This window comes from Peromyscus californicus, unplaced genomic scaffold (genome assembly GCF_007827085.1).
Source record: "Peromyscus californicus insignis strain IS unplaced genomic scaffold, ASM782708v3 Scaffold_8__1_contigs__length_139910024, whole genome shotgun sequence".
Taxonomy (NCBI): Eukaryota; Metazoa; Chordata; class Mammalia; order Rodentia; family Cricetidae; genus Peromyscus; species Peromyscus californicus.
The window spans coordinates 8,193,180-8,211,472 of record NW_026294606.1 but is presented as its reverse complement, the minus strand read 5'-3'; the positions used below and the strand labels follow the sequence as shown (position 1 = coordinate 8,211,472).

The 18,293-nt window shown below is 50.4% G+C and overlaps 1 protein-coding gene across 2 annotated transcripts in view; it reads right to left on the bottom strand.

Moving 5' to 3' along the window:
• LOC128104385 (core histone macro-H2A.1) overlaps window positions 1–15,105 on the bottom strand; it is a 65,065-nt gene extending 49,960 nt beyond the window's left edge. The window contains exons 1-2 of one of the 2 annotated variants that reach the window (XM_052729277.1): window positions 14,936–15,105; window positions 6,180–6,384 (exon numbers count right to left, since the gene is read on the bottom strand). In XM_052729277.1, the coding sequence (XP_052585237.1) occupies window positions 6,180–6,351 (172 nt within the window). In that variant the 5' untranslated portion in view covers window positions 6,352–6,384; window positions 14,936–15,105. The remainder of the gene's footprint in view (window positions 1–6,179; window positions 6,385–14,935) is intronic. The other variant, XM_052729276.1, reaches the window with a different exon arrangement.
• Window positions 15,106–18,293: the final 3,188 nt, after the last annotated feature.

Sequence of the window (18,293 nt, the reverse complement as noted above, 5' to 3'; positions counted from 1 at the left end):
TTCCTCGGTGAGCTGGAAAGACAGTACAGTTAAGAGTGGTTGCTGCTCTTACAGAGGACCAGTTTGGTTCCCAGCATCCATGTCAGGCAGCTCACAATTGCCTATAACTCCAGTTCCAGGGGATCCTATGCCCTCTTCTGGCCTCTGCAGGCACCTTCACTCACATTCACATACTCTCCCCACACCCTACACACATACATATATACGCGATTCAAAAAAAAATAAATCTTTTTTTTAAGGTCCCCAAAACTTTGAGATCAAAGATGATGGCTGGGTAGAATCTATCCTTGACTAGCTCACTGTCCCCCATGTTAACACTTGTCTTGTTCTGTTGCTGATTGTGTAATATGAAATGCAGGCTACATGTTCTAGAAGCAGTATCAGTATACACAGCACTCTCAAGAGGTAGGGCTGCTCTGATCTCTTGGCTGGGAGACCAAGAGCCAGGAGGCTATATAGCAAAGCTGAGGCACTCCAGGGACACGCAGACGACTGGGCCTGGGAAGGGCTGGGCCAGGCTTTGACCACAGTGTAGGGGTTTGGGGAAGAAGGCTGTTAGACCCAGGCTTCTTCCAGATGCTGATGCTCACTCCTTTTAGCCTCAGCAGGTATCTGACCGGGCTCCTCATCCAAGAGCCAGAACCAACGCCAGCTTCAGAGCAAGATACACTACCACCTCACATCCCTCCATCCTTAAAAGGAACAGGAAAGACAAGATGCATGGCTGATCTGGAAAATACAATTTCCACAGGGTGGAACCATGCTCCTAGCCTCTGGTTCACAGGGCACCACCAGCTCAATACCTTCCCAGGCTGGTTTGGCCTCAGCTCTGGAATAATTGGCCAAGAGCTGGGCCCTCTCAGCTCCTCCATAGCCTGGAAAATCCTTCACATTTCCAAGAATGTTTCAGAACTCAAGACACAGGGGACCTTCAGCACCAGAAGAAAGAATCTGCCAAGGGTGTGTCTTGAGGTGCCCAATGACGGAGGCTTTCAGAAGAGTCCAGCAACAGTTCTAAGACATCCTGTGGGTGCCTGGAGAGACCAGGTCCGTGGATCAGTGGGAGAGACAAGTCACAGTGGGCAAGGACAGCTCCCCTTACCATCCTAAGGGAAGTGTCAATCCAGTCACCTCAGAATAGAACTTGTGGAGACTGCCTACCTCTCTATGTTCTCCTTTGGCACACGGAGTACACCATCACGAGGACTCTGCAGCTGCTTCTACCTCTGCCTTAGAGCTCACTGGGGCAGGGGCTGGGTTGCTCATCTTACAAACAGTAAAGCAGCCCTAGGTCAGAGTGACAGTTAATACTGTCAGCTTGGCAGGACCTAGAATCACCCAGGAGACACACCAGGGCCTGTATATAAGGGAGTTTCTAATTGGGCTAATTAAGGCAGGAAAGCCTACCCTAAATATAGGCAGTAGCATCCTATGTGCTGGTATCCTAGACAGAGTGAAGAGGAGAAAGCAAGCTGAACCAGCGTCCATGTTTCCTGACTGGCCACAGTGTGAGCGGCTACCATCTCCTGCCACTGCCTCCTGCTATCGGTGGTGACTCTATCTTCAAACTGTGAGCCAGAATAAAGGTTTCCTCAAGTCATTTAGTCAGGGTTCTTGTCCCAGAAACAAGACTAACACAGCTGGTCACCGAGGGACCCTCCTGTGTCTCCAGCAGCCCTTCCAAAGGTAGGAGGCCAGCTCATCTTTCAAATGGCCATCCCCAACGCAATGCCTGCCATGGTTTAACTCCCCCCGAGTCTGGGCCATGCAGAGAAGAAGGCAATCTCTCTGCAGGGTGCAGGAAACTAGACACACAGAGCAGTTTTAACAACATCCTCAGGAGACAGTTTCTGATACCTGCTCAGTGTCCCGCTTCTGCCTCCCAGCACGGGTGGTCCTGTCTCATCATCTGGGAAAGCCTGTCACTTTCCTGTACCTGTTCTGGAACAAAGTTCTCTGGGGTAGGATGGAGATGGGGGCTGTACCAAACACATCACAGCCCACAGTGAGGATCTGCTAGGTGAATGAGACTTCCCTGCAACACCTGCCTTGTATCACAGCACAGTATCTGATGCTCATCTTGACTAGACTCCAAGATGATGGAAGGCTGATCTCTGCTTTCTTTCTATACTTTCCTCATGCCTGAGTGTGGGACTAGCACCCAGCAGGTGTGGAACGCAGGGGAACTGACCGTAGAAACTTCCCCCAGTTCTTGCAGTACGGCCTGACACCAAGGCCCTCCCGAAGCTGTGGTGATATTGTGTTCCCCAAAATATTGTGCACCCTAATAAACTTATCTGGGGTCAGAGAACAGAACAGCCACTAGATACAGAGGCCAGAAAATGGTGGCACTCACGCCTTTAATCCTATCACTTGGGAGGCAGAGATCCCTCTGGATCTCTGTGACTTTAAAGCCATGCTGGAAACAGCCAGGCATGGTGACTCACGCCTTTAATCCCAGGAAGTGAGGGCAGAAAGCAGAAAGGTATATAAGGTGTGAAAACCAGGAACTAGAAGCATTTGGCTGGTTAAGCTTTTAGGCTTTTGAGCAGCAGTTCAGCTGAGATCCATTTGGATGAGGACACAGAGGCTTCCAGTCTGAGGAAACAGGATCAGCTAAGGAATTGGCGAGGTGAGGAAGCTGTGGCTTGTTCTGCTTCTCTGATCTTCCAGCATTCACCCCAATACCTGGCCCCAGGTTTGTTTTTGTTAATAAGACTCTTTAAGATTCATGCTACACGAGGCCTATGGGGGCATCTCCTTCCAACCCCCTAAAGTATTCCCTGACAGTGAATCTCTAGGTCCAGGGTTGATCAGGCACCCCTTTGCTCTGCTCATGCCCATTCTGAACACAGCACTTACTCTGGATAGAGCTCCACAGAGTATAGCCTGTTTTGCCCCGTCACTGTGTTCTCATGCAGAGCACAGCACAGTACCTGGCAAACAGTAGGTACTCAATAAGCGTGCAAGATGAGTGAGAAAAGGTCTTCAGTAAAACAAAAGCAAAGGCAGAACAGAAAGGGGAGTCAGTCCACCTTTCCTTTCACTAAGGACCCCAAAGCAAGACTGAGAACAGGGAGACCCCTAAACTTCCAGCTACCCGTGCCTGTCACATTCTGACCCCACAGATCGAGTGCTGGGACCCTCTGAGAGCAGTCACGGTGCATGCAGCAGTGTTCTGAGGGGCTCGCTGGACACAGCCCCGGTGCCCATCGGATGCTTCAGGGTACAGGGACCTCACAGGTGACAGTGCAGCGCTGACCACTCTGGATATTCTCCCGAGTTACATGGGCCAGGCATGTGATGGGCAGTGCCAGGATGTTCATGCCAAGGACTAAAGCAGTGTACAGGCAGATACGGTGTGTATTCAGTTAGCAGCAGCCCTACCGGAAGAGCTTTATAGAACAAAACACCGCACACTTCACCGGGCAAAGAAGGCCTCTGCGCCGCCTCCCCAGTCATGGGCTGCCCCTGCCGGCCTTCTCCATTATGAGCACCACCACGTACGACCACAGCAGGAGGGACCAGCGTAGGCGCAACATGGTCAAGGTCTCCAGAGCCATGCACAAGGGTCTTCACCTCAGTCTCCTAAGTAGTGGGCTCAGATCCATAAGGAGATAGGCACAGACGAGACACTTCTACAGATACCCGCAGGGCGATAGGGAGCAGCTGCCTGAGATGGGGGAGCGATGGTACTGTCCCCTCATACCTTACTAACCAAACTCAAGAAGCTCTGGGGAAGAAATGAAACTCATGCTGCATTTAACCTACTGAAGAGTGTCTGTGGCAGCGGGGGGCATCGTGGTGTGAGGAGGCCGAGACAACAGCTTTCCCATCTTGCTCTAAAGAAGCTGCTATGATACCCAGAGAGCAGGGATAACTGTCTCCATCTGAGCTGTAAGCAAAGTGGGCCCAGAAAGGTGAAGTGACTCAGCTTGGTCACAATGTGTGTAGAACTATGGAGTCCTCTGCTTTCTATCCAGTCACCCCTCCCGTCCCTCTGGCTGACTGCCGATGCTGCCCATCGTGTGTGTGTGTGTGTGTGTGTGTGTGTGTGTGTGTGTGTCCCCGTCAGCTTCAGTTATCAACCTGATAAACCTGGGAAGAGGGAGCCTCACAAGGAACTGACTCCAACAGACTGGCCTGTGGGTACATCTGTGGGGCATTTTCTTGATGGCTAACTGATGCAGGAGGACCCCCACCACCACCACTGTGGGCAGTGCCATCCGTGGGCAGGTGGGTCTGGGCTGTGTAAAAGGGGCTGAGCGCACAGCTGGAAGCAGGCCAGGAGGCAGTACCCCCATGGGCTCTCTCTTCAGTTCTACCCCAAGTTTCTGCCGTGGCTTTGCTTGATGAAGGATCATAACCTGGAAGCTAAATAAACTCTCTCCTTCCACCAAATTGCTCTTAGTCAATGTTTTACCACAGGAACCGAGAAACAACCAGAACCCTGGGTACTCCACCTAAACTCTAGGCCTGTTTCCTCATCTAGAGTGAGAACCATGCCCAGCCCACACTAACAGGTTTGCCACCTGTGAGCACATTGCCCAAGCAGAAAGCCAAAAGTCCCAAAATATGTGTAAACGCCTCATGACTCCAACAAAATGACTACTTTTCAAAGCTTGATAATCATGAGAATGTCGCCTCCCTCGTGACTGTGTCTGCTCCAGGGAGGCCTGAGACTTGCCATGGGGAGAGGTGTGGGCAATGCGGGAGCAGTCCAGCAACTCTGCTACTAGCTGTGCCAGTTCAGAAGAGGTGCCCTGTCTTGCTCAATCTCTTCTTCTCTTAGAGGAGAGGCAGCTACAAGAATCAGGGAGCTACTTCCTAGTACCCAGGAAGCTCACCCTATTAATAAGTGTCATTACAAAAGAGAGCAGCATCTGGGCCTTCTGGGCCCCTTAAAGGGTATGTGCAGAGTAGGCGCGTCCTCTTATGCTCCGAGGCCTCATTTTCTCTTCACTAAAACCAGGGACAGTATCTGTCCTTGCCCAGCTGGTCTCCCGCAATGGGGCCACAATCAGACCTGTGCGAACAACCACACGGTGGCTGACTCCAAGACCAGGACAAGCAAAGTTCCAAGTGAGACTTAAGGCATCCCACTGAGCTCAACAGCAAGAAAACCTACAGAAAGCAATGAGGATGTGGAACATGAGCCTAAGAACCAGCTTTTCTTCCACCCAGGGCCAGTCTGAGCATTAAAATGAGCTATGACATGAGTGAAGAATTACACACCAAGTTAGGAAATCATGAGCCAATACCAATCGCACAAAAATAAGAAGGGAAGGGGGTAGGGATGGAGAACATCTGATTGACAGAAGAAAGTCACCTAGGATATACAGAATGAGAGAAATGAAAAAAAAATCTCTATTTTATAACTACCATGATTTCAAGGTCATCCTCAGCTCTGTAGAGTTGGGGGATAGGCTGGGCTACATAAGACTTTGTCTCAATAAATAAATAAATACTAACCCAAACCCCAACTCCTTGTTCAACATACCCACCACAGTCTAAGGGCTCTCTAGGGTTAAGATCATCCTGGGAGACTAAAGACACTGGCTGAAGGATGGCTGTGGTAAGAATGTGCAGAAAGCTGGTATCTGCCACTTCAGATGAATGAGGGACAGGACACGCCCACACCAGGAGCAGAGAGTAAGAGTCAACACCACCCCTGCTTCGCCTGCAAAGCAAGGCCAAAATCTCCTATCACGAGAGCAGCCCAGACCGAAGACCATTCGGCAAGATAAGTGGCATGGATGCTTTAAAATGTCAGTGTAACGGGAGACTAAACCTGGAGCCCTTCAAGACGACACAGGACTAGGCAAACCTGATGGGCATGTGCAATCCAAGATACTGAAATGGATCCTGAATCAAGAAAGAAACCCGAAGTCTAGATGGCGTTATTAGGGTAACTCTGAAAACTTAAAAATGAGGTACCTAACCGCCAAAAATAAATACAGAAGAGTCAGTGCACAAAAATGTGGGGAAGGGGGCCAAGTAATCGAGGTAAAATGTTAGCAACTGGCAGATCCAGGCAAAAATGATTCTTCTTCTAGTCTGTGACTTTTCCAGAAATTTAAAGAAGCTTCTTTAAGTAGGAAAAGATCCTGTGAGTCCTTGGCAAGCTCACAGACCCACCACATCCACCCCACGGTGCCACAGCTGGCTTGGGAACTAACCTGTCAGGTATTCCAGGACAGCAGCCATGTACACAGGTGCCCCCACGCCGATCCGGTATTTAGGGTGGCCTTTCTTGATGTACCGCAGCATCCGTCCCACAGGGAATATGACTCCTGCCTTGGCTGACCGGGAGGTCTTGGTAGATTTCTTCTTCCCACCACGGCTCGACATGGCGGTGGCCCCAGAAGCAGATCAGCAAGTTCACTGTGAAGGTAAGAAGCACACAGTCAGGGACACTGGGGACAGCTCACTCCCCATTTTCCAGGTACACTGTGGTCTCTTGATAGGAACAGAGGACAGACGCGGCAGGCAGCAGCTGAGCCCACTTTGTCTGCCAAGTCATTTATGTGCTTGGACAGAGCTGTCTGAGCCCTGCAAAGAGAATATACAGTTGTGTATATTTTATCCTGTGACATCAATTTTATTGGCCACTTCCATTTAAATGTTATACTGACAATGACTGCTCTTAAGTGTCTTGCCTTTATGCTTCATGGTGTAAAAAATAATAAAAATAATGGGATTTCCTATTATGTTCTACACCTCTTTAATAATCGTATTTTTATGTACTTGAGACTGGAATAATAAATCTGCAGTAAAAAGGAAAGAAAACTATGGTCTTCACCTAGAACAAGGACATAAAGCCAAGGGCTGGAATCTGTAATGAAAATCGTGTTCTCTCTCCTAGGACCCTGGCCTACGACAGGCAAGAGCAGTGAGGAAAAGCCAGAAGCCACAGGCGGCAGTTGAAAGAGGCCTTCTGAGCACATGCGGTCCACTGGGCTGCCGTGGAGAAGAGGCGTCACCGGCTTTGCTTGTCCACTCCCACCACACAGCCCTTGTCCAGAGGATGTTCCTCAGCCATGACTGGACTCGACTCATCCCATGTTAACCAGGTGGTCACAGGCATCTGCAAAGTTCTTTCTCGCTTACTGCCCTCCTCCTCCTCCTCTCTACCCTGCAGGCCGGGCAATCTTGTCACATCCATATCTGAAGGTGTCCCAGCCCTGATCTAAGAGCTTACTAGGACCACCACAAATCCCAAGGTAAGAAAAATCGTGATCCTGGGCCACTACTATGCAATGCCATAGAAATCCGGGCCCGCCACACAAATCTAACTTGGCTTCACATCACTGTGAGTTAAACTCCGACACAGAGATTCGTGGGGTACCCCACAAAGGTCCTCCTGCTTTTCCTCTTCACACATCTGCACTGACTCTCGCCCCGTCAGACCTCCTTTGGCCCCTTTCTCTGTGCTGTCAATCATCCCTGACCTGCTGTCCAGAATCTCAGCTCCATGAGCTTCAGGCTACAGCAGTGATGGCCCTGATTCCAGCTTCTCCTACAGACTGCAAGCGGATGGAGGGCCAAACCTGACTGCACTTGTAGGGTGGCAAAGGCTTACATGAAGTGTACACTACTGGAACTTTGCTGGGCAAAGGTGGTCCCTGCCTTCCCAAGGTGGCGGAGAGAGAGAGATGATTAATAATAACCCGAGAGTCACTTAAATTATAAGTGAACAAATGTAAAACTGGAGTGTGAAGCCAGTGTGGGGTGCTGAAGGATAACTGTGAGGGATACCGGGTGATTCTGGAGTCTCCCTGATGCAATCCTATTGCTCACTGAACCAAATGAACAGGTCTCCCAGATGCTAAGACTCTGAGGTCAGGCTCCATGATGTGTGGGCCTTCCAGTTCTAAAGACTGTGCCTGTGAGCACAAAGGCCCCAGGGCTAGGAGTTCTTGTTATCCTGACATTCTTTAGCTTAGGGGCTGTGGTCCACACTAACATCTGCCTGCTAGAGACACAGCTGTGAGGGCCACAGACAACAAAATTCCTGGGCATGCTGGGGCAGCCACATTGCAGCAGAGGTAAGGTAGCTCCAGCCGCTGCCAGGAGCCCTGCACTGTGCCAGATCCAAGGTCTTAAGGTCTTGGGACAATTAAAGAGGGTCAGAAGCAATGAGCCGACCTCTGTGGCAACACTGTTCCAGGACACACCATGCCCAGGTACCTGGGCTCACTGAGCATGCAGTGTGGGTGGCACATATGTACCTGTTTGTAGAGAGTTGTCACTGATTCCTATAACCTTTGGCTTAGCAAATGCGTTTCACAGACCAACAACCCAAGATCTTCAGAGCTTTTATTGCCAGTGTCTCTCCCCTCTTTCGGCAGGAGCAGCCTGTGGTCAGGGATGATTGCCAGCAGCTCAGCACCTTTATGACATGTGCACAGACCAGCTGTTCCCCCAGAAGACCTACAGGTGTATCTGGGCTGCCTCTGTGGACCTGCCAAGTCCTACATATGCTCACTCTTCAAGAGTGATATTCCTTCTGTTTCCTTCTCTGACAGTAGCCAAGAGTCTTTACACAAAAAAGCTAAGGACACTCTGTCCCTATGTCAGCGTATAGCTGGCTACCAGACTCCTATGGCAAAGGCCCACGTATCAGTCCTACAGGCACCTTAAGGTTCTCTGGGTCTCTAGGCCCCCTCAGTGGCAATACTGTACACCACACAACCCAAGCAGGCCTAAGTGTGGCCCCTATTTCCTGCTAGCCTCCATAGCCCCCAAGTAATAGCAAAGTTTTGCCCAAGCCATCTGCAGAACTCCCCCACCCCCTCACCTGCTTTACATTTTTACCTCTCATTGTAGCTAACAGCAGGCTTTCTCCAGACCAGAGCCACTTCTGCCTCCTCCCCATCTCCTTGAGCTCTGAGAAAGCATCTTTATCTATTTCCACAGCACTGTTTCCTGGTATCCTTGCTGGCTCAGGAGCCCCGGGCCACCTCTGACATCCTGTGCCCATCATCACCCTGTTTCTCCCACCTGGAATGTCCTCTGTTCTCCTCTTCACACACACCCTTCTTGGCCCTGGTCACAGCCAGAAAGACCACTGTTCCATGGTTCCATAGCCTTGTGTCAGCTTGTGTATGTGCCTGCGCAATTCAACTGAAATACAAGTAACCACTGCAGGTGGCTCATCACATCCCCAAAGCCACTGTGCTGGTGAGGAACATGCCCACATCTCATCATGGTGTCCAAGGCTTCACTAACGCAGCAGCCCCTTGGTTCTGCCATGGCAGGTGGGTGGCCATGGTTCTGTTACACTCGTGTGTTCTTTCTGCACTTCTATCTATGGTTAGTTCCCCAAGCTCTGAAAGAATTCTAAGGCCTGAGCCTCCTCACCGCCAGCAGCGCATGGTGGGCTTTAAGCATACTTTGCCCAATTACTTCCTACCTGCAGTCTCCAGAGAAGCCTGTGTGTGCGTGCTAGGTCCTGCCTGCTCTGAGTCTCTGGTGTATGGGCAGCTCCAGCTCAGCTCTACTGTGGGGAAAGTGGCCATGGGAGAAGAGGCATCGTGATCTATAATGAGTTCCACACCCGACCTGCTTTATAGCTCTATTACTAGTGGGCATGTGGCCTTGTTCAAGTGACTTAACCCCTCTGAACCTTTTGTTTTCATATGTCAGTTAGAGATGATGGCAGAAAGGACCCTCAAGTATTGGTGGGAAATTGGTCGAGTGTGTGAGTAAGGGGGCTGACACTCTGAGCCACTGCTCAACTGTCAACCAAGACACAGGACACGTAAGACAAGAAACAGCATCTCCTTGCATGACAGGCCTTAGACAGACACTTGTCCTGATCAGGGCACTATTGCTAAGCTGCCATTAAATAAGTCCCTACAACTTATTTCTCACTCATAACAATTCCTCCTATGCTTTAGACACGATGACCCCTAAAGACTCACGTGTTAGATTAGTCTGCATTTTGGTGATAAGGGGTATCGACTTTAAGAAGGGGGGCTAGTGGGATTCCAGTACTGGCTCCTCCAGATTCCTCTGCCTCTTACCATATGATCATGATATGATATGATATATGATATATGATATGACATGACATGATATATGATATGATATATGATCATGCTCACCCCACCCCCAAAAGCAGTGTAATATGTGTCAGGAGGGTCTCATCTGAGCTAAGCTGAGGCTGGCACCATACCCACGAACCTTCAAAACTGTGCACTAAGCAAATTTCTTTGTGAAGTTATCTAGCCTCAGATAGTTCAGGAGAGGGGCAGAGAAGCAAATACAGGTCCAGAGGAGGTTTCAATGACTGGCAGTCACATCTCTACGACTCCTAGATCTAGACCCCCATCTCTGACTCTGCCATCTTTAATGCCTCATTCCCAAGGCTGCACGGAACGGGGACATCATGGAGGGTAACCCACGGATTTTTAGGGGCTGGGTCTCAAAACGGGTACACCACCACTAATCATGATCCACCAGTCAGAACTTGGCTACGCATCTCTATGTAACTACAAGAGGGTTGTGAGAGGCCATATGACAAACTGGTTTGAAAGCTGACTTTGAAGCCATGGTCTGAGCAGCAAGTGTAACCTGTGTCCTACATGGAGCCTGACCTGAGGGAAGGACAGTCCTACAGTGTAGACAGGATGACTTTCCAAGCACTCGGCCTCTTCTCAGCATACCACTGCTGTTGGCCAGAGAAGTATCTCTCTCCTTGCTGTGCTCACCATCCAGGAGGGCACCCTACTCAGTCATCCAAAAGGATCCATCCATTGAAGTTCCCAAACACTCGAGGACACTAAGAATGCGTCCAGTTACCACTACATAATAGCCACTCCTCTGCTGTCACCAGCCTAGGACATGAAGATGCTACCACCCATCCTAGGAGACTCTGGTTCACATCCCTGTACTCTGGGTTACTGGTGGTCTCAGTGTCTCCGAGGTTTCCTATAGCTCTGGGTATTCAGAGAATAGAAATTTAACCTGGCAATTAAGTTTAGAGGTGGTGCCTTTGGGAAATGATTAGGATTATGCAAGGTCAATAGACAGAGTCCCCATGACTGAACCTTGGTGCCTTTAAAGGGGAAAAAGAGTTTAAGACACACACACACACACACACACACACACACACACTCACACGCGCACACACATACCCCTGTCCTCAACACTCGCTACACAGCATCAATACCTGTTTTCTTAGCTGTCATGGTGCTCCAAACCAACTTCCTCTGCTTCACCACTGTAGCCCTGCTTGCTATCTGGTCTGTGGCTGTTTACTTGCCATTACAGTGAATGTTCTCCCATCAATAGAGAACAGGGCAGCATGTCCAAAGGCCATGCTGAGCCATGGCCAGTGGGACATCAGGAGCCTTCTTTGGGGTTATTCCATATATGCATTTGTCAAGATTCATTTGTCAAGTCACTGTGAAAGCGGAGACCTTCCAAAGTCAGGGAGTCTGCACCACCTTGGGAGTTCCCGGAAGGAATCATGCCTTGAGAGCTGAGACACAAGTCACACAAAGGGCTATGACCGTGACAATCTTTGACCCTGTTTACCTTTCTTCTCAGCACTATTCTGACTAATTCTGGCCAGAGGAAACTGTTCATCTTCTTCACACCTGTAAGACACTGGCCCACTGATGCTATTTAAATAGGCAGAGGCAGCCTTTACCAGGAGTGACCAACATTTTTACTAGTACAACATGAAGATGGCATCTACAAAGTGCTGGACCACATTCACACTGCCCTAGGATGCATACAGCCTGCAGGTGGGGAGATGGGTCAGAGAACCTGAGTCCCAGTCCCAGGCATGGAGGAATCTGAGCTATAAGTGCTGAAGATACTATTAATGAGGGCCACCTGCTACAGTCCCTGCAGCTGAATAGATGCCTGCATCCACATGCAGGTCACCTTCCTGTCAATGTTGGTCATGAAGGCAAAGCCACTCCACTCTGAAGGACAGGATGGTAATCCTGTCTGCAGCACTCTCTGTTTATTCCTTTCCTGCCAGAATATTAACAGTGGCACTGTTGTCCTGTCCCCAGAGACACGTGGCTGCTACACGACCCAGGCTGCACTGCCATTGGTTCAGAACAGAGACCAGTCTTTGTACTCATCAATCAGGAAAAATCTCTCTCCATTCACCAAACACTAAATGAACCATGGGCAACCAAAGGAGGGACTACAGACAGAAGAGGTCTCAGTACATGTATGCTGCTCATGTGTCCAGCTTCCAGTGGTGGAAGAAAGCAAACCCAAGTGTCATTCACAAGCAGGAAATGGCTTGTAGCTGGAGCCTGAATCTTCACCCTTGAATGTGCACCAAGCTGTGCCTCCTGCCTGCATGGAGGGACCAGCCCTGCACTATAAGGGCAATGCTGCCACTTGCTTCCTCTCCCCCATAAAGGTTGTGCTAAATTCCAAGACAGCTCCTCCAAAAAGCCATTAGAAGAAAACGTGACCTTAAGAGGGCAGGAGCCCAGTCAGCCCAGTGTCTGGAAACTTCTGGGTACTTGCTAAGCAGGTGTCCCAGCTAAGAATGAGAGGCTGACCACTGTTCTCCTCTCCTGCTCAGAGCCCTTGGAGGCTCCTGACTGCTCTTAGGATCAACTGTGGTTCTGATGAGGATTCCTCGTGATTCTGCCTGCCTGTCCCCCATCCTGAACCTTTGGCTGGACCTCACAGGTCCTCTGCTGTTGCCTTCTACAATCTGCACGCGTGGTTTCTCAGGCATAAACACTTGCCCCCATCTGTCCTCCCTCGACCAGCAAACTCCCCCTTGATCTTTCCAGGACAGACAGAGCTCAATCCCACTAACACAGCTGCCCCTCCTCCACTGGTCTCCTTGGAGACACTCACCTGTTTGCATCTCCTACAGTCGGTTCTCCAGGGCAAGGCCTGGGCATTTCTTGCTCATGACTATATTCCCATTACCTAACCCAGAACAGATTCTTGGGACTAGTGAGTGCAAGACACCAACCAGGCAGGGTGCTCTCGGCAACAAGGCATTGGCCTCTTTGGAACCAAGAGTTGATCCATTCAGGTGCACGCATTCAGAAGAGCTGAGGCAGGAGCCACCGTCCATAAGCATACAGATTGAGGGAGGGGCTCAGGATAGGTAAGGGTCCCACTCACCCTCACCCTTTCCCATGTCATGTTTCAAGAACCGGCTCTGAAAAGCCCATCAAGACAAAGGCTACTGCAAATCTCTGAACATCACACAGAGACTATCTGGGTCTTCCAGTTTATTTATTTAAATAAGTCTTTAATCAACCTGGGACGTCATCAGCTCCAAGCTTGTCACTGGGGGAGGAAAGAATGGCTCTTTCTAGGATTCAAGGAAATGGCAGACTGACCTGTACCACTCCCTGACACTGGCCAGTGAGGAGGTTACCACATGTGAATTTCCAGACAATTCTCAGTATATTATAATGTGGGCTCTTCCTGCCTCATCGTAAATTAGCACCTGCTAGAAACGATGTCCACTCACCCCTCCCCCACACCTTATCTAGGGATCAACATTGACAGCAACAAGTAAAAAAGATGGCCCTCCGTCCCGGCAAACCGAGAAAGAGGGAAAGTCGGAAGTCCCAGGAGTTTCATTATCCTTAAAGAAAAAACCCACAAACTGAAAAAGCCGATCTACTCAGAAGGGTGTGTGAGCCAAGTCGCTGCTGATCACTTGCTCAACTGTGTTCAGGGTGTATTAGTCCCGGTAGCAGGCACCAAGTGTCCATTTCAGAACTAATGGTAACTGTGACCACACATCGGGAACCCAAAGGTGACGGGAGGGTAGTAGAGTTAGCCCTAGTTTGTGCTCTTCCGCTCCAGCATAAAACTGCCCCAAACTGGGACTCCCTGCAGCAAAGTCTAGAAACAAAACACTTCCTCTCTTCTAACAGTAAAACCTCAAACCACAGAGGTGTCAGCAAGGAAGAAAGCGAGCGGGAGAACCCCTCTAATTGTCTATTCTTCTAAGCTGTTTATTGGATCATTAAAACCTTACAAAGACTTCGTAATGATTGCAATTGTTGGAGCCAAGGTCTGTCTCAACTGCTTGTTCAAAAGTCACTCACTTTCAAACTCAGAGAACATGTCCCCTACATTTCTTCTAAAAGACTCTTTCAAGCGATCTTCTGTGCAGCAATGAGAGTTATCAGCGGTCTCTGCGGGCGTGGGGACAGGGCTCATCATCTTGCACACCTGTTGTCAGGTGACCCAGCCTGCAGCATCCCGCGCCGTCCATCTCCACTCACCCCACCCCCAGAGACTCTTCTCAGCTGTCCCTCTGCGCGCGGGGAGCCTACGGCCTTCCGGAGTCACCTTAAAATAACACCTCCCCACCACAAAGCAAACAAAAGGCGAGCGAAAGCAGCGGGGCTTCCATGGCTCCTCTCCAGCCTGCCCCGGCCTGGGATTCGGTCCGCGAGCGGTCCCCAGGCCTCCCCTGCTCAAGGCCTCGCGGAGGGCCCCCTCCAGCCGGCCACACAACGGCCCAAGGCTCGCGCCCCACTTATTGTGCCCGGGAGGACACGCGCGGGCTGGCGGCGCGCGACCAAGTACAACTCCGAGCACAGACGCTCCGCGCCCGGGCGGTCCGGCCAGTCAGGGCCGCGGGGCCTCGGTGTCCTCGGGCCGTATCAGCTCTGGCTCTACCGCCGAAGGAGGGACCAGATCAGCCCCGTTCCCACAAAGCGCCCCGGCGGGGGCAGGGGTGCGTCTCCAAGAGAAGTTGGTTTCCGGGTTTGCTTTCCGAACAAAACCACCCGGACCCGCGCGCTGCCCGGGCAGGCCTTTGGCGGGCTCCGGGCAACCCGAGGACCCGGGGCAAGCGCCCGAGCTCTCCCGGACGCCAGGCAGGGCCGCTGCGCACGGCGGCGGGAGGGCGCGCGGGGCCCAGACGGTGCGGACCGGCAGCCTGGGATTCCGAGGCCCGCGGGGCACTTACCGGGCGGCTGCAAGGTGTGGGGCCCGAGCCCTGTCGGCCGCTCGCGCCGCTCCGCTCCGCACTCCTGCCGGCCCGCCCACGCCTCCTCGCTTCCCGCCCGCGCGTCCCGCGCTCGCGCCCTCCGCCCGGCTCCGCTGGAACCAGTGAACTGGAACCACTCGCGGCGGCCCCGGGATTCCCACAATGCACAGCGCGCCGCTCGTCACATCCCTTCCCGGCCTCGCGCGTCCGGCCACCCCTCCCCGCGCTACCCGGCGCCCCGGCCTTGACCCCGGCCTGCGCCGGGGCCCTGGACGTCAACGACTCCTGCCTCGGGTGCACCCAGGCCTGGCGGCTCGCCCTATCCCCAGGCATCGGTCCGCGCGCGGGAGCTGCAGGAGTCAGGCCTCAGGAAGATGCTTGTCCAGAGCGCAACTCAGCCTGTCTTCAGTGAGCACCTACTGTGTGACTTGTGCCTCCCCAAGCCCAATAACGTCGTCCACAAAGACGGAGGATAGTACGATTGCTGTTATCAGGGATCTTCTCCCCAATCAGTGCTAACTCCCTACGCCTCAAGCCTGCCTGCTGTCTTTAAATACAAGCAGTATTCAAGCAGCTGCCCGCCCCAAGATCAGCGCCTGCATCTCGACTCCCTGGATCAGTGGGGTTCTTCACAGCTGGCCTCAAAAGTCTGGGCTCGCTTTGTTCGTGGAATCGGTTAGCTACCTCCACTAAGCAAACGTTTGTTGACTATTGGCTCTAAGTGGGGATTTGCAGTGACACTTTTATTACGCATTTATTAAGGAAGGGGAGCAGACAGCCAGAAAAAGGACAGCAAAATCCATCTACAGAACTAAAGACTCTCCCCCGGGCCCAGGCTGCACTAGAATAGCAGCAGGTATTTGGATTGTGACCCTTACTTTAACAGCTGAACCAGCTCTCCACCTTTTACGCATTATTTTAAAGCCACGCAAAGCGCTAATACCTATCATCCACGCATTCATTTCAAGTAAATACCTAGGATGTACTTTGCACCATGCATAAATTTGGGTGGTGGATATGAAATGGTGAACAAAACAGGCAAAAAAAAACCCTGCCCTCCTAGGGTTTGCAGTCTGATGGGGAAAGAAGGGCAAGAGACAAAGAAATCATGTATTATAGGGTGTAAATTCTGGGAAGAAATGGGTTGGGAAATTAATAGGGAAGGTGAGACAGCAGTGTGTTTAAGAGGCAGTCTTGGGGCTGGAGAGACGGCTCAGTGTTTAAAAGCGCTTTATGTGCTTGCAGAGGACCAGGGTTCTGTTTCCAGCACTGGTGTGGTCCCGATAACTCCAATACGGGGATCCGGTACTCTCTTCTGACATCCGTGGGTACCAGGCACCATGTGGTGCAGATACACACATGCAGGCAAACCCTGAAACAGTAGAATCCAATAAGTAAAGCGATAGCTCAGTAAGAAAGAAACTTGAGGAAAGGCCTGAAGGAACAGAGGGAGCAAGCAAACCATGTAGTTACTGGAGAGGAGTGTTCTAAGCATGAGGCTCTGAGGCAGGAGCATGGCTGAAACTATTATGGACCAGAGTATGAAAATGGAGTTCAGAAAATGAAGGGGAAACATATTAGTCAGACTTTCTGTCATTGTAACAAATACTTGAGAGGAACAATTTAAAGAAGAAATTATTATTTTTTTAACTAAATTTCAGAGGTTTCAACCCACAGTCCACGGCTGTAATGAGTAGGGCATATAGTGAAACAGAACACCAGAGTGGCAGAGTGCATGGCAGAAGCCGCTCATCTCATGGCAAACAGGAAGCAGAGAGGGAGCCAGGACAAGATATACTCCAGTGGTGAGCCCCCTGTACCCTAATTCCTCTCACTAGGACTCATATCCTAAAGTTTCCCAAGCTTCCTCAAATAGTGTAACCAGCTAAAGACCACGCTTTCAACAGTGAACTTGTTGTAAGGATGGGCATTTCATATTCGAGCTCGTAATACCTGCCCCTGGGTAAAGGTTCAGGGTCATCTCATAATGCAAAAGGCAAGAGTCTTCATGGTCTTAATATTCCAATTCCAATTGTTCAAAAGTTCAAGCCTAAAATCTCAAGACTTGAGGCAAATTCTGAACTGTGAGCCCTATAGCAGTGGTTCTCAACCTTCTGAGTGCCCAGGCAGCTGAAACCAGTCCAACATGTCTCTAGGTGCCTTTGTGTGAGCAGGGAACATCTGAGCACACTCGTGTCAAGGGAAAGTCTTCCAAATGAGTTTATAAATTTTATACCGTTCTGCCTACAAGTCTGGGGTCTGGCTAGTATCTGAGATGCCTTCAGGTAACTTTTCTGTTGTTCTAATACAAAGCTCTTGGCTTCTCCTTACTAGACCTGGTTAATTCAGGAACTGTCTCTTTATCAATCTTTGTTTGGCACTGACTTTTCTCAAACCTTTTTTGTTTGGTATTTTCTCTCAATCCTCACTGTAAACCTAGCTAAAGGCATCGAGTAATACCCATGCCACACTTCAGTGCTGTCTTTCATCCTCCTCCATCAGATTAATTTATTGTTTAAACTCATTTTCCTATGTCTCAGGATACAGACAAAAATGTAGACCCAGCTATTTGCCAAAATGTGATAAACATGGGCTCAGTTTCCAACGAAGTCCTTGTCGTCATCTGAAAGCTCACAAGCACCGTTTTTATCATCCACATTAATATCCATTCTGGTCTTCTGAGCTCCTACCAGGATCTTCTATTAAATTCTGCTTACAGAAGTCTAGGGCTTGTCTAGCCCACATCTTCAAACTCTATATAATTCCTCCCACGATCCAGCTCTAAAGGCATCTGAACCACATAGTCGGAGTACTTCTCATATATCACGTTTCTGTGTTGGTCATACTGTGACCAAATACCTGCAAGAAGCAAGTTAGGGGAGATTTATCCTGACTCACAATTTCAGAACGTCAAGGCAGAGAGTGTGTGATGGAGCAGCTCACATCATTGTACCCACGAAGCAGACAGAACTCCTGCTGGCACTGGCCTTCTCCTCCTTGCTTTTATTCCATCTGCACTCCCAGCCTGGGGTAAGGCGCCACCCAGATTCATTCATTATTAGTATTAATTATTCCTTCCAAAGATATACTTTATAATCTAGATGCTTCTTAATCTACTCCAATTGGCATCAGGATATAATCAAGATTGGCCATCGTGGAAAGCGACAAGAGAAAAGCTGAGGAAATAAAGATGATTCAAATTCCAATCAAAACATTCGGGATGCCTAGGAAGCAGACATAAGGGAAGCCAGAGGGCTGACTCCCTTTGTCGCTTGATCCCCCTCGGAATCCCTGGGCAGGCACCCTCAGTTCTGCAGAGGCCACCAGGTCAAGTTAG